This window comes from Dipodomys ordii, unplaced genomic scaffold (genome assembly GCF_000151885.1).
Source record: "Dipodomys ordii isolate 6190 unplaced genomic scaffold, Dord_2.0 Scaffold150, whole genome shotgun sequence".
NCBI classification, from domain to species: domain Eukaryota; kingdom Metazoa; phylum Chordata; class Mammalia; order Rodentia; family Heteromyidae; genus Dipodomys; species Dipodomys ordii.
Genome location: NW_012267366.1, coordinates 186985 through 201824, shown reverse-complemented (window position 1 = coordinate 201824; position 14840 = coordinate 186985). Strand labels below are relative to the sequence as shown.

Sequence of the window (14840 nt, the reverse complement as noted above, 5' to 3'; positions counted from 1 at the left end):
TGGGGGAGGGGCGGCTGCGGCCGCGGCCCGGGGCCCGGCTGGGGCTCCGCACGCAGCCGCTGCGCCGCCAGGGCGGCCGGGGCCAGCGTCGGGCGTCACGCGCCCCTTACCTGCCGTGCTGCATGCTGCGGCGCGCCGCGCACCTGGCCCGCATCCTACAGCATCCTTTCTTCAGCGAGACGGTGGGGAGCGTTGTGACGTCACCGGGGGCGGGGCTCCGCGCCGTCACGTGATGGCTTTGGAGCGCGGTTGGGAGCGAAGCAAGGTGATCTCCGGGTGAGGTAACAGTAGCCAGAAACCGTCTTCAGCCGGATCGTTCTGCTTCAGGGTTCTTTGGTTCCATGGGTGCCGCTTCCCCGGCCTTGCACGCAGGACTGTGGGAAACAGAGCGCCTAGGGAAGTGGAAATGCAAATTATGACAGGTTCCAAGTACGTCATAGGATTTCAAAGGAACTCTCAATAAGGAGATTATAAGGAGAAGGCGTGCCACCAAGGGTTCTTTTCCAAAACCAGTATTTATCAAATGCAGCGGAGAAACACATGCTGTGCAAACCAAAGTGACAGTGGAAATGCAGGGTGCAAGAATATACACTGGATAGAGAAATCCGATGTCAAATATTACACTGAACAGTTTAAAACAGTTACAGAATATGATACTAATGATACTGCTAAATAATACTTTACTCTCGAGAGCTGTATTCTAACATTTATTCGTATTTTCCAAAGGGGGTGGGGGCAATGGGCACACCACATCATACCACCACTCCCTTCGGGCTGGAGATGTGACTCACATACTATTCACTTGAATGTTTAATTCTAAATATAACGCTATTGTATGAGAATAATTGTATATGGCTGTATTTATTTTCTTAAATTTTCTGGTAAAGCATGAAAGTCTTAATTGACAGTAAATTGCTATGTGTTTTCTAATTTGTATCACATCCTGAAAAAGTGAGTCATTTTGCTATTACAGAAAATATGTCCAATATCAACATTTCTTATTCACAACTAAAACAGCCTTGCCTAGAAAGCCTTAGAAGATTCTGTAAGAGAGCTGGGGATGTGGCTCAAAAGATAAGAGCACCTGCCTAACAAGTACAACACCCAGAAATGAAACCCAATACCATGGGAAAAAAGGCGAAAGCTCTGTGAACATTTAGTAAGTGTGAAAAGCATACTTGCCACTTTAAGCAGTCCACATCCCCCAATGCCATGAAAAGGGACAATTCTGTAATGATTTAATGTGAGAAAGCATATTTCAGACTTCAAACAGGACATGTACAAATTCTTCTTTTGCCCAACCACATAAACATTCTTTGAAATTCGAAGGGACAAAAGGCAGAACAATGATATTTGTATTGCAATTTCATACCAATCAATTTCTTGAGTTGCACAACTTTAATATTCCCTTCACTCCTACCCCGAATGACACATGAAATAGACCGCCTGCCAGCGGCTTAAACTTACTTGCTATTCATTTCAAGCAGCTTTTCTGCCATTCTATATTTAGCCTTGCCCCCCTTTTTTTAACCACCATTCCCTCTAGAGTAACCACATCTCTGTTCAGAAAGTCATTCTCTAATTTAGGCATAAATACAGCCCATGCCTCTCACTAAGATCGATTATTTTCACGACCATATTTTAAAACTTGACAATGGCAGTGTGCGTTTGTAGGTCACGCCTCTCAGGTTTGTTTTCCTGAGTGCCAAAGAACTTACCTTTTGTTGTCAGATTCTAGAAATCTAAAGTTCAAATGCTACCGGGATCCCCTGCTCCATTTGTCTGAGGGTCTGATTCGAGAGGACAAGTGACAGGCTCATCTTCCCGACAGGCAAAAGTCGCTTTCAGCGTCAGCCGTTTGGAGAGCCCCAGAGGGAGGGTGGGAGGGTCACGTGCTTGGCCCAGCCACTCAGCCCCGCGCAGCGGCCAGGTCACAGAGACCACAGGGCCAGTCTCTCATCTCCTACCTTCGGAGCAATCCAGTGGAGACACAACTCTGCGTCAAGTAAGGACGCCCCGCCCTGGACAGCCCTGGGTCTGGACAGCAGCTGCTACCAAAGCTCTAGAATCAACGGCAAGTGGGCAGCGTATAATGTGTCACGCCAGGGCAGGAGCAGATGGTACAATTCAACCCACTGGGCAGAAATGACCAAATATAAGCACCTTCCTCATCCACAGCAGGTTTTGGTTTTGTCCTTTTTTTTTCTTGCCAACACCCTTCAGTTTCACCTTCTCTTTTTCCACGTGATTACTCAATTGTACACACACACACACACACACACACACACACACACACACACACACACACACACACACATTGCAGCAGACCTAAAACTGGGTCATGCAGTTTCCAACAGTTTTCAATACCCTCCATCAATTTGGCAAAGCTTAAAAGCAACAAAAATAAGAAACTCAGTACCACCTGTGAGAATTTGTAATTTACCAATCATTCCCATGGTCCACTTAGCAATTCCTACCAAATGCCTTAAAACTACATATAATTTCAGCAATTATTTTGGAGTCCTGACAGCTGCCTGCCCCAGCAATTTCTGTCCAGGAATTTGCCCTGGACTTGGGGTGTGGGAAGAATACAACCCGTTTGCAAGGAATAAGTTAGGGAAAGTTGGCTGCAATATTATCTTTGACCTCAGACCACTGGCAACAAATTAAATTTCCAAAAATAGAGTATGCAAAATAGACATCTGTAAAATGCAAGAAGTTAAAGTTCTCTGGCAATAGGTCCTTATGGGGGAGAAAAGATATTTACAGTAGATTACACAATCAACAAGCTCCAAAGCATTCCGTGCTGAGACACTGATAATGTCTGTAGATATGGTGTATTTATAGGGTAACTATAAACACACTTGTATATGAATGTACAAAAGAGGGGGAAAAGTCAATGAAATATTAATTGTAGCATATCACTCACTAGTGGGATAAATGATGTTTGAAATTTTTCTTCATCTGTTTTGCTAGATAAAATTTCTCCACAATTAGTGCACATTGATTTTGTAACAAGGGAAAAACGTTTTCTTAAAAGCCCCATCTTGGTCATGAAATAAATGTTTTGAAAGAGCCCTTGAGCTTTAGCTTTGCACTCTCTCTGTCTGTCTCTTTGTCTCTGTCTCTGTCTGTCTCTGTCTCTGTCTCTCTCTCTCTCACACACACACACACACACACACACACACCAGATTTTTATCCCTTTGAGTCTTTTGTATGTTTTTCCTTCTTGATTATGTCACTTTTCTTCCAAAGTCACTAACGAGTTCCAACAGTGATTTTTTGTGTGATACTGGCAATTAAATTTGGGACCTCGAGCTCCAGGCAGGCTCTCTTTCCTTTGAGCCATGCTCCTAGCCTCTGTTTGTGTTGATTAAATTCAAGGTAGAGCCTCCTTTTATGTCCTGGCCAGCTTTGCTTTGATCTACTTGTGCTTCCTGGCCTTAATGTGGATGACAGGCGTGTGCTACCTTGCCTGGCAAATGCTTGAAATGGCAGTGTCCTGAAAGTGTATGCCCAGGCTGGCCTTGAACTGTGATTCCTTGATCTCAGCTTCCCGAGGATTACAGCCTTGAGTCACTGTGCCCAGCTAAACAATGCTTGTTCAGTAGAGGCAATGTTGCTTCCTACCTCCAGTGTTTGAAGTAGCCAGGTGTCCTTATCTTAAGGCCCAGACCAGTGCCTTGATTTACAAACCACCTTAGCCTTTCTCCTTGACTGAATGTAATCCAATTTGTCTGGCAACAGACCAACGCTTTGAACCTAACAAGCCTTTGAACTAAGACCCTGTTTTACTCCCTCCCTCCCTCCAGCTGTGGCCCTTTTGGCAAGTTATCTGTGTCCCACCATTAGTTGCCAGTACCAACCCCCATCAGACATTCCTTTGAAGTCACTGCAAATACCTGAGACTGTAAGCAAGGAGCCACTCTCTAGCTTTGGCTGGAGGATCCCCTTGGGAAGGCTTTCCCCCGGTGTACCTGTGCTGCTGTTGAACCATCTCTTTGTCCATTCTCCCTAGCTTTTGAACCTCACACAGAGTACTCAGAGACTGTGGGGACACAGTAGTGCATTCTTGTCATTGGGTGGGAAGAGACAAGGGACACTGCTGAACATATTGCCACTCCCCCCCCCCCCCCCGCCCCATGACAGGGAAGGATCCAGCCCCAAATGTCAAAAGGCTGAGGAAGAAACCCTGAGTTAGAACTGCTCATAAGGGATCATTTGAGCCGGGTGCTGGTGGCTCATACCTGTCCAGCTACTCAGGAGGCTGAGAGCTGAGGATTGCAATTCAAAGCCAGCCTGGACAGGAAAGTCTGTGAGACTCTTGTCTCCAGTAAACCAGCAGAAAACCAGAAGTGGAGCTGTGGCTCAAAGTGATAAAGCACTAGCCTTGACACACACACACACACACCACATATAAAGACCAGTGTTGCCTAATTGATTTGCAGCCCATCAACCACCCCTAGAAACCTACCCTGAAGGGACATGTGGAACATGTACAATAAATCCTAGTGGACTGGAAATTAACCTTACATAATAAGACAGCGTTCTCAAAGGAAGATATTTTGTGCATTGTGTATTTTTGCATCAATATGTATGTATGTATGTATATATGTAAGTATGTATGTCGTGGGACTTGAACTCAGGGCCTGAGCACTGTCCCTGAGCTTTTCATTCAAGACTAGCATTCTACCACTTTGGGCCAGAGCTCCACTTCTACCGGAGTCCTTCCTGCCCAGGCTGGCTTTAAATTGTGATCCTCAGATCTCAGCCTCCTGAGTAGCTAGGATTATAGGTGTGAGCCACCAGTGCCTGGCTCTTTTAATTTTACTAAATAATAAGCTGCCTTTATTATTTACTCCTTTGGTGCCCTCTTAAATTTTGTACCCAAGGCAAGTGCTTCTCTTATCTCCTCCAAGTATCAGCTCTGGATAATGGTAGACTTTCTATAAATGGTGAATCTTATAATAAATGCTGGAGGCAAGGACTCTATTTCACATTTACGACCTTGGCTTTTTTTTTTTACACCCAAATACCTTGTCTTGAATGAATGAATGAATGAATTCTTCCATATCTATCTTGGTGTTATTACACATGATTAATGCCATAAAAGATTTGGAGAGTAAATAAATGATGTGGAACTTGAACTTGCAAGTTAGCCTTTCCTGGGCGTTCTGAACTATTTATAAATCCCAAAAGACATCTGAAAGCCACAGGCTTGTACTGTGCTGCACTGGCATCCATCCAAAGGGACTGCTTTGACAGATGTGACAAACAACAGCCTTTAGATCCCTCTGTGGTTTGCACTGGAGCTGTCGTCAATGTCATTGTCCATTCTAGAAAATGTGAGAAAGGATCACTTCCTGTGAGAATCCATAGGGTTATTTGCTTCTCTGACAACCAGAATTGTGTAGTTTTCTCTTTGAGTGCCAGGAAACCCAAACTGTGTCAAAGCAATTCAGTAGGGCCTCTTTTGGTATATGCATGGGTAGTGTGCCAGTCAATGTCAAAACAACTCAGCTCTCCAAGAGTAGAGCTAGCAAGTCACATTAACACTGGCTGATTCCCTTGGTGTCAATTCTCCCATCCAGGTGGCTTCTCAGTACTGACTGGGGGGTGGGGGGGGGTGGAAAGTGAAACATGGTGGCCTTGATTATTTAGCATCTCCACTGCTTGCAAGGAACACAGAGCAATTTGTTTTCTTGTACCCAGGTAAGGAATGGCTTCTCTCCCCCCCTGGATCTGGTCTTGATAAGAGCTGCTAATGTCTCAGTGCTTTGGACTGAATATATAATTTTTCTTTTACTTTCTTTTTTTTTGTCTGAGACTGGGACTCAATCCCCACAAACTCGGGGGCCTTTTGAATGCTACTGAGCTGCATCCCTCCCCCGATTCTTCTAATATTGCACTGCTCTGAAATGATAACCACCAGCCATCATTGCTATTCACATAGAAGTGAACAGCTAAGGGCTGGGAAGGTGGCTCAGTGGTAGAGTGTTTGCCTTGCATGCTTGAGGCCCTGGGTTCAATTCCTCAGCACCACATAAGCAGAAAAACCGGAAGTGGTCCTGTGGCTCAAGTGGTAGAGCGCTAACCTTGGCTGAAGAGTTGAAGGACCCAGAGTTCAGGCCCCATGACCGACAAAAAAAAAAAAAAGAACAGCTAAAAAAAAAATTAGTTCCTCCATTCTGCTAGCTACATACAAAGTGGTTAAAGAGAGTCACACTTGACCAATAGCTGCCATATTTTGGTGCAGATATATAAAACCAACATTACTACAAATAATTAAATTGTACCAGGCTGTAAAGCATTTCTGCTAAATGAATTCCATCACAATAAAACAATTCATGTTTATTACCCTTGAGATTCTGCCTATACTCTCAGGGTTGGAAAAGCAATCTGGTCAGGGTGTCGGTTAGTAACAATGATGAAAAGGCATGGATTCCAGAATGTTGTGTACCTCTAGCCACAGGACTGGTGAAAGATGCTCCCAAGTGTGGCACAATGGACAGCTTCAACCTTTGGACTGCATCAGGACCCTGGAAGCCTTGATTCAAGAGGAGATAGACAGCACTTGATCATTTCTTCCAAAGCAGAGATTGAGATGTTTGCAAGAAGGCTGCCAGACAGGCATATAGAAAATGGCCTTCGCAAAGGCAGGGGAGTGGTACTTGGGTGGGCTGGGCAATCTTCCTCCTAAGCTATTCAATCTTTCCCCATAGAATTTGTGTCACCACCACTTTCTGGGATGAAAGCATCGTGGTGGATGGGGCCCAGTTAGGTAGGGAAGCCAAGGCAATGGAGAGATTGTTCTGGATTGACTGAGCGACATCATGATATTTGGAATTTATTTTACAAAATTAGGGTAGTCTTCTGTTAGGAAATTAATACAATAAAGCTTGTTCTTAGCTCCAAAAAGAAAACCCATATGTTAATTTCAGCAGGAGAAAAGGGTATGAAAAACTATACATGCCCTTATTCATGTTAAAAACACTTAAGGACATGGGTGCTGGTGGCTCGCGTCTGTCATCCTAGCTACTCAGGAGGTGAGATCTAAGGATTACAGTTGAAAGCCAGTCCAGGCTGGAAAGTCCATGAGACTCTCTTTTTTGGGTAATTTTTTAAAAACACTATTGTAAGGGTGATGTACAGAGAGGTTACAGTTACATAAGGCAATAAGTGCATTTCTAGTCATTGTTACCCCTCTCTCATTTTTCTCCCACTTTCCCTCCCCCCCCGACTCTCCCCCCTGCACCCAAGCTGTAAAGTTCATTTCTAACATAGTGTCTCGTGAGTATGGCTGTTGCATTGGTTCCCCCTTTGTCCTTTGTCTCAGCACTTTGTGATTCCCCTCCCTCCTGTGTGAGGCCCATGATGCAATCCTAGCACGGGGAAGAAAGCACTGAGGAGAATCCAAAGTGATGGATATGTATGTGTGTATGAGAGACAGACAGAGACAGAGACACAGAGAGACCGTGAGAGAGGCAGAGACCGAGACAGACAGATTTTACCCCCTACGCCAACAGTTTGCTTGATAGGGAAAAGCTAGCTGTTATGCTCTGAATATGATCTCTCCTCCAAAATTCAATGAAATTTGATTGGCCTGTGGCAGTGTTTGACATGGGGGCTTTAAGAGGTGGTTACATTGTTTTATTATTTACTTTTTTGTCGGTTGTGGGTCCTGAACTCTGGGCCTGGGCGCTGTCCCTCAGCTCTTCAGCTCAAGGCTACCACTTGAGCCACAGCGCCACTTCCGGCTTTTTTCTTTTTGCTTATGTGGTGCTGGGGAATCGAACCCAAGGCCTCAGGAATGCAAGGTGAGTGCTTTACCACTGAGCCACCTTCCCAGCCCCTGGTTATGTTGTTAAAATGAACTAAAGCCTTTCTCAAGGGAGAGGGTTCGTAACAGTGAGAGCCGGGTCGGTGTACAGTGAGTCTGATTTCCCACCGTGTTATGACACAGCCGAGCAGACACTAGTGTAAGCAGTCTCCTTTCGGGACAAACTCCTATATTAACACAACTTCCCAATGCCCTTTCATTAGCTAAAACCTTTTGGAGAATGCTAAGCATGACCAAAGCCATCCCATTTGAACCTTGGAACATGTGATCCATGACCTGAGCTAAACAAGCCCAAAATGTGTCTGCAGTCTTTTTGTAACTACAGCTTACCCGAAACTGAGCATGCTCAGGAACGTACTCTTTAACTGAGTGCATGATCCCAGAATAAAATTCCCACACTTCCTTTGCAAATAACTTTTCTTCTTCTCCCCTCACCCCAGCTTTGAAAATAACATGCTGTTCCCCTTCCCTGCTGCGGGCAGTCCATCTTCTCCCCTCTGATTTCTCGGAACTGCTTGTTTTGTCTTTACACTCACCAAGATGTGAGCTCACTGCATGTAGTTTTGGAGTTTGTTGGTAGTGGTGCTTGAACTTGGGGCCTGGGCACTGTTCTTGAGCTCTTTTGTTCAAGGATAGCATTCAACCACTTTGAGCCACAGCGCCACTTCTGGTTTTCTGGAGGTTCACTGGAGATAAGAGTCTCACAGACTTTCCTGTCTGCGCTGGCTTTGAACCCCAGGCCTCAGATCTCAGGCTCCTGAATAGCCAGGATTCCAGGCAGGAGCCACCGGTGCTCCACTTTGCATGCAGTTTGTACTATCAGCATGCTCTAGGACTTCTTAGCCTCCACAAGCATGAGCTAAATAAACCTCTATTCTCTGCAAATTATCCAGAATCGTGTGTTTTGCTATAGCAACAGCACTCGTTTCTCACTAAAGTCTGATAAAAGCAAAATAGCCTTTCTTTGCGGCACTTGGAAAGGAACCCAGGTCCTTGGGGATGCAGGCAATTGTTCGCCACTGAGCTCCAGCCTTTTACTTATCTTTTGACAGTCTTGCTACCGTAGCCCAGGCTGGCCTCAAAACTGTCATCCCCCTACCTCAGGGTCTTGAGTGCTGAGAGGAAAGGTGTGCATTTTTCTCTATCAGTATTATATACTAAAATATGTACATATGAACTGGTAAAATGGATACAATTTGCTTGCAACCACAAGAAAGGAGAGAGGGTAGAGAGGTAGCTGAAAGAAGACTGGCCGCAGGCTGAAGGCAGCGAGTATTGCATGTACATTCACTTTATTATTTTCTGGTTTTATAACACTATTTTTATATTTTTAAACACACATTTCTATCTTGTTTGGGGTGGGTGGTCCTGAGGCTTGAACTCGGGGTCTGTTCCTGAGCTTCTTTTGTTCAAGGCTAGCGCCCTACCACTTGAGCCACAGCTCTGCTTCCAGCTTTTTCTGTGATTAGAGATAAGAATTTCACAGACTTTTCTTACCCAGGCTGGTTTCGAACCACAATCCTCAGATATCAGCCTCCTGAATAGCTAGGATTCAGGCCTGAACCATTGGCATGCAGCATATTTTTAGCTTTCTTATGTGCACCCAGAATATTTGTATCTTGTTATGAGCACTCAACACATTTTTATCTTTTCTTCCTGTGTGTGTTGGGACTGAATTCAGGACTTCACTCATACTAAAACATGTATTCTACCAGCCCCTGTTTTGATAGATGTGAGTCTTCATAAAATTGTAATGAAAAAAACAAAACACTTCCATTTTGTTCTTAAGGCAGGTTAGTTTAATTTTATAGAAGAAATACTTTCAAACAATACAAATGACAAAGGTCAGCGAGAACAGGGACAAAAACAGAGATGAGTACTGATTATAATTTATTCCCACAACAGAAGAGTCATTTCAGAGACCACCACCAAAGCCCGGGATGAGTGATTGGATAATGTGCAAAGCCAAATTCCCTTTTACACAGAGTGCTGCTTCTACCAACCCTGGCGACAGAAGCCCAGCATCTGTGAAGCACAACTGCTTAGCACGCAGCAGGTTCTTTTTGCACGAGGCAGTGCACACGCAAGCTGGAAGCCAGAGGCCTTCACTTGTCTGATGTGCGCAGTGTTTTCTGCCCAGCCAGGCCCGCCCGTCATGGATGAGAAGCAATGCGGACGTTACATGTTCTCCTGCCTGCTCAGAGCAATCGCCGGCGCTGCGCATGCGTACATTCTCCCAGCCTTCAAGCGCTTGCATGTTCTCTCCTTGCTTCCATTCCACTCAGATTTCAAGGCCACCCAGCAACCCAGGCTTGGAGGCAGGGGAAGACAAGGCAAAAGGTGGCAACCCCACGTGTTCCTTGCTCCCCGTAGCTGGGAAGCAGGTGCTGTGTGTGCTTCCTGCAGGGTGGGGGGGGGGTGGCGGTGGCACACCGCACAGACCCCTGTGCAGAGGGGGGGGCGGTGTCCGTAGAAGACACGTGTCTCCGCCTCCTGAGCGCACACAGGGAGCTTCTCAACAAGGGGTGGCAAAAAAGCTGCTTCACCCCCCAACCCTTAGATGCTGTAAAAGGCCTGCCGCGTGGGACTCCAAACGACCTACTCTGTGCACACGCCGGCATCGGCTACTGGGGGCAAAGACAGACGGCCTGCTCAACGGTTCTCATGAGGGTATAGATGCTTTGGGTCTCTACCTCTATTGTGGGTTCAAACAAAAAGGAATTAGCAAAAAACATAACAAAACAAAAACAAAAAAACAGGCCAAAAAAGCAAGACTAAAAGCAAGAATCAGGAATGCATAGCAAGAGATGGCAACCATTAAAAGCATACAATTTTCAGTCTTGCCATCACTGACAAATTCAATTGTCCGTGATTGGTCTTATCCATGAAATGCTTTTACAAAACTCAATTTTAATAAGTCTAACAAGGAAAGTGGGTTATACAAGGAGGGAGGTTATAGATTGATATGAGAGACCTGATTAAAAGGGGCATTTCTGCAGGAGGGGAAGAAAGATCTAGGAAGAGAGTTCTGTTTTCTTTGACATTTCTTGTGACCACTTCATTTACTCCTTCAAGGCCTCAGAAAGAAGAGCACACTTCATCTGAAGTAAGTATGTGCCAGGCAAACTGTATCATTTGACATTTCAAAGAATCATGGCATAGTTCATTACATTATCATTTTTTTCTTCATGAGCTAGTACTATGATTTCGTGAGAACTAATGGGAAGGCTTCAATATGGGAGGGATTCTGATTTAACTGGATACATTTCTGGAAGTGATTACCTGGGCAAGTCCAGTTACCTATATCTCCTTCCCTCCACACATACACAAAAGCACCTTCAGAGGTTACGTCTCTGCCATGTTAACCACCGCATTTACCCTCAGCTTACTGGAAATGTACACACTGAGTTCCCTCTCCACTTCCCTTCATGAAACAGTAGTAGAGAGCAGGAGAGCACTCCCACCCTGCTCATCTGCACATGCTCTAAGGAGCCCAGGCAGTCTGATCGGCCATTGGCCACCATAGACAAGCAGGCTGAAGCTCGGGATGCTGAAGGCCCTGTCACCAAGCTTCAGACTCGTGGCAAGCACGGAAAGATGCAGGAGACGACAACACAGCGAGAGAGCCAGCAGTGGCCAGCACACAGCACACGCCGAGCCCTGCGACGCAGACACAGCCTGCGGATGACACTTTAACCTAACACAAAGACAGCGACAGTGTACAATAAGACACGGCAAATGAACCTGTGAGAATCTGATACAAGTAACACATTTAGCACATAGTGTTTGCGTTTCAGGTGTCAGAAACAAGACCGGCCCCAAGTTCCATTCTACTGCATGACAAATACGGAAGAACAAAATTTCAGTCTTAAAATACATCTTAAAGTCAGTATTTTCCTTCAAGGAAAAAAAGTACTATAAATAAATTACAATACAGTGAATTTGCCTGAACTCACTTCGTTTCTGTCTTCCAGCCTTTAAGTCAAATAAAACAGCATAAAAACTGTACACTCTTAACATGATAGTTGATCTTTTATAAAATAACCTGTCTTCAGAGATGTCAATTTCACAACAAGGAAAAACCAAGCCCTGTTGTCGTCACTATTATAAAATATATATGAATAGATATATGGGTTTTTTACAAAATGTGTATATTAATAGCTTTTGCACAAATATTTTAAAGACAAATTTAGCTAATCTAAGAAATTCATGAAAATAAATCAGGCAGATAAATACTTCCTGTGTATAACGCTCTACATCAAACATCATCAGCTGGGAGAGGAGGTATGTTAATCCTTGGTCTTGTAAAAAATGCTATCTTCTCCCTGGGATTGAAAAGAATAACAGGTTAGATGTGAGTCTGAAGATACTGAAAGCTGACATCAGGCTCTCCTAGCAATGATGGCTTTCCTTACAGAACAAACTGAACTTAAAGACATAGTAGCACTTATGTTTGTACACTGCATGTGAATTTAATAGACGTTATGAAGTTCTGAGGGCAGAAGTTGTTTTTATCTCCTAAATCACTGCCTAGCAGAGAGATATGGGCACACAGGAAATACTTGTTTTATTAACAAAAGAAAAACCACATGCATGAATGAACTTTAAATCATTATTTGAAGGAAGCACACTAGTCTTTTATACTAATTTATGATGGAGATGTGAGTATCAAAGATATCCAAAACTCAAGGAGGCTCAAAGTCAGGTGTGTATTATCCTGCAATCAAAAGGAATGAAACATGTTATAATGTAGATGAATTTCAAAAGCATGCTAAGTAAAAGCAGCAAGACAAGAAAGACCATGTATCGCATGATTCCACTGATATGAAGCAGCCAGAAAAGGCAAATCCAAAGGAACAGAAAACACATTGCAGGTTGGCAGGGCTAGGGAGGGGGAAGGGCAGTGGCTACTGAATGTGTCTGGCTACTTTCCGGCTGATAAGCGTGTCCACAGAGGCAGAGGTGGCACAACATGGTAGATAGGCTGAATTCTACTGACCTGTTTGCTCTAAAATTTCTAATTTTATGTTATGTGGTTTCACTTTAATTTTTGCAGATATAAGAGAATACATATGTCTCTGTGCAATTCCCCTCAGGTATGAAAACAAAAGCAGGCTTTAACGTGCTGATGACTCAAGTTGGGAAAAGCCAGGGTGCTGATAATGCCCGAGTCTTGTGGATGTTGACTCTGTGACCATTCATTCAACTGAGCAAAACACACACTCTCCTCTATGTAGACGCCACCATAACAAAATGTCAATTGAAAAAGCAAAGCTGACATATATGTGTGTACATGTGTAAATCAGTTATTTGTAATACCAAACACATGGAAAGAAAGAGCAGTTTGTAAAACAGAGTAGTTGGGTGAATTATACTTACTAGATGAAACAAGCTACTATGGGATGTTTTCATAGTAAAAATTGATTCTGGATTAGGATTACAGGTGCCATAGAAATAGTGGGTAGAAAGAGAAGATCAGAAGAAAACGTCAAGATGCTACTAGTGGTGAGAATTCTGCTTATATCGCCCTCCTGCTTTCTTTTTCGGCGGGTACTTCCCTTTTTGTCATAACAAAAGTATCACAGTAACAAGCGTGCAATGACAGGCACCGCTGGCCATGGAATTCTGCTCTACCCTACCTAAAGGTCTGCACTTGGATGGGCTCTTTGTGGTTTTGCCCTCGCAGTTGGTAGATCTCTTTGGAGGCCTTCTTCAGCATCTTCTCAGCTGCTTGTTCTTGATGGTAGTCAAGTTTGCTCTGTCTGGTCTGGAACAGAAACATTTGATGAGGAACACTTTTCCATTGGATTTATTTTTCGAAGAAGAATAAACGGATGTTCAGTCACTGGAGCTCTGAAGAACCAAGTCCCGCCATAGAGTTCCAGGTGGGAGGGAGGCCGGCCTCATCCGTATCTCCCAGGGAAGTCTCCACAGAGATCACTAAGGGTGGCTGGAATTAAGTCTCACCGACTTAAGATCCCAACATTCTCCTCACAAGGTGGGGGACCACAGGCCTTCCTCTCCAGCCCCTAGAAGCTTCCAGATATATGCTGACGGCTCCACAAACACCACCCTGCTGGTCCATACTGGGGAAGAACAGACTGCATACTCATTCAATTACACTGTCATTTGGAGGACACTCCCTTCCGGGCCAAACAGCAGCTGGAAAAGCAGCTGAGGGCTCGTGGGGGCAGGCCTGGGGCCTCTCACCTGCCGCTCCGCTTCCTTCAGCAGGCTGCGGAATCGCTCATCCCAGAGCACCCAGTGTGGGAGGTCCGTCTGGCCTCGGACCTGGGCATCTTCTAAGCGCTGCCTCAGTTCCCGGAGAGCACAGATCTCTTCATTCAGCTGTCTCTGCCGTGTCCTTGATGCCTGGAGATCCAGCTCCAGGTCTAGGGAGGTGCGAGCCATGAGCTCGGCCAGAGAAGACCTGCAGGACTGGGGGAGATGTTGCTTTTTGAGTGTACATATCAGCTCTGGCCTTCTGGAAGGCTCTTCCACAACTAATAAACAGACACAATGGAAGTATTCCTCTCTGAGGACAGCCCAAATGACCGCAGTAAGGTGCAGATGTATTTGCAAATGTATGGCGCCAATGGCTCACTCCTGGAAACCTAGCTACTCAGGAGGCTGAGATCTGAAGATCATGGCTGAAAGCCAGCCCAGGCAGGAAAGTCCATGAGACTTTTTTTGTTGTTATTTTTGTGCCAGTCCTGGGGCTTGAAACTCAGTCTAGGTGCTGTCTCTGAGCATTTCTGCTCAAGGCTAGTACTCTACTACTTGTGCCACAGCTTCACTTCTGGTTTTTTGGTAGTTAATTAGAGATCAGAATCTTAAGGACTTTCCTGCCCCACCTGGCTTCAAACAGCAATCGTCAGGTCTCTACCTCCTGAGTAGCTACGATTCTAGGCGTGAGCCACTAGCACCAGACTTCGTGACTCTTATGTCTAATTACCCACCAAAAAGCCAGAAGTGGAGCTGTGACATAAGTGGTTGAGCA

The 14840-nt window shown here is 44.9% G+C and overlaps 2 protein-coding genes across 2 annotated transcripts in view; both read right to left on the bottom strand.

Moving 5' to 3' along the window:
* Window positions 1-338, bottom strand: part of Clcn4 (chloride channel, voltage-sensitive 4) — a 59998-nt gene extending 59660 nt beyond the window's left edge. The window contains exon 1 of the mRNA XM_013032194.1: window positions 111-338. The gene's annotated coding sequence lies outside the window, so the exon portion shown is untranslated. The remainder of the gene's footprint in view (window positions 1-110) is intronic.
* An 11636-nt stretch (window positions 339-11974) lies between these two features.
* Window positions 11975-14840, bottom strand: part of Wwc3 (WWC family member 3) — a 65385-nt gene continuing 62519 nt past the window's right edge. Inside the window, exons 20-22 of the mRNA XM_013032201.1 lie at window positions 14051-14278; window positions 13480-13607; window positions 11975-12165 (exon numbers count right to left, since the gene is read on the bottom strand). Of these exons, the coding sequence (XP_012887655.1) occupies window positions 12099-12165; window positions 13480-13607; window positions 14051-14278 (423 nt within the window). The 3' untranslated portion in view covers window positions 11975-12098. The remainder of the gene's footprint in view (window positions 12166-13479; window positions 13608-14050; window positions 14279-14840) is intronic.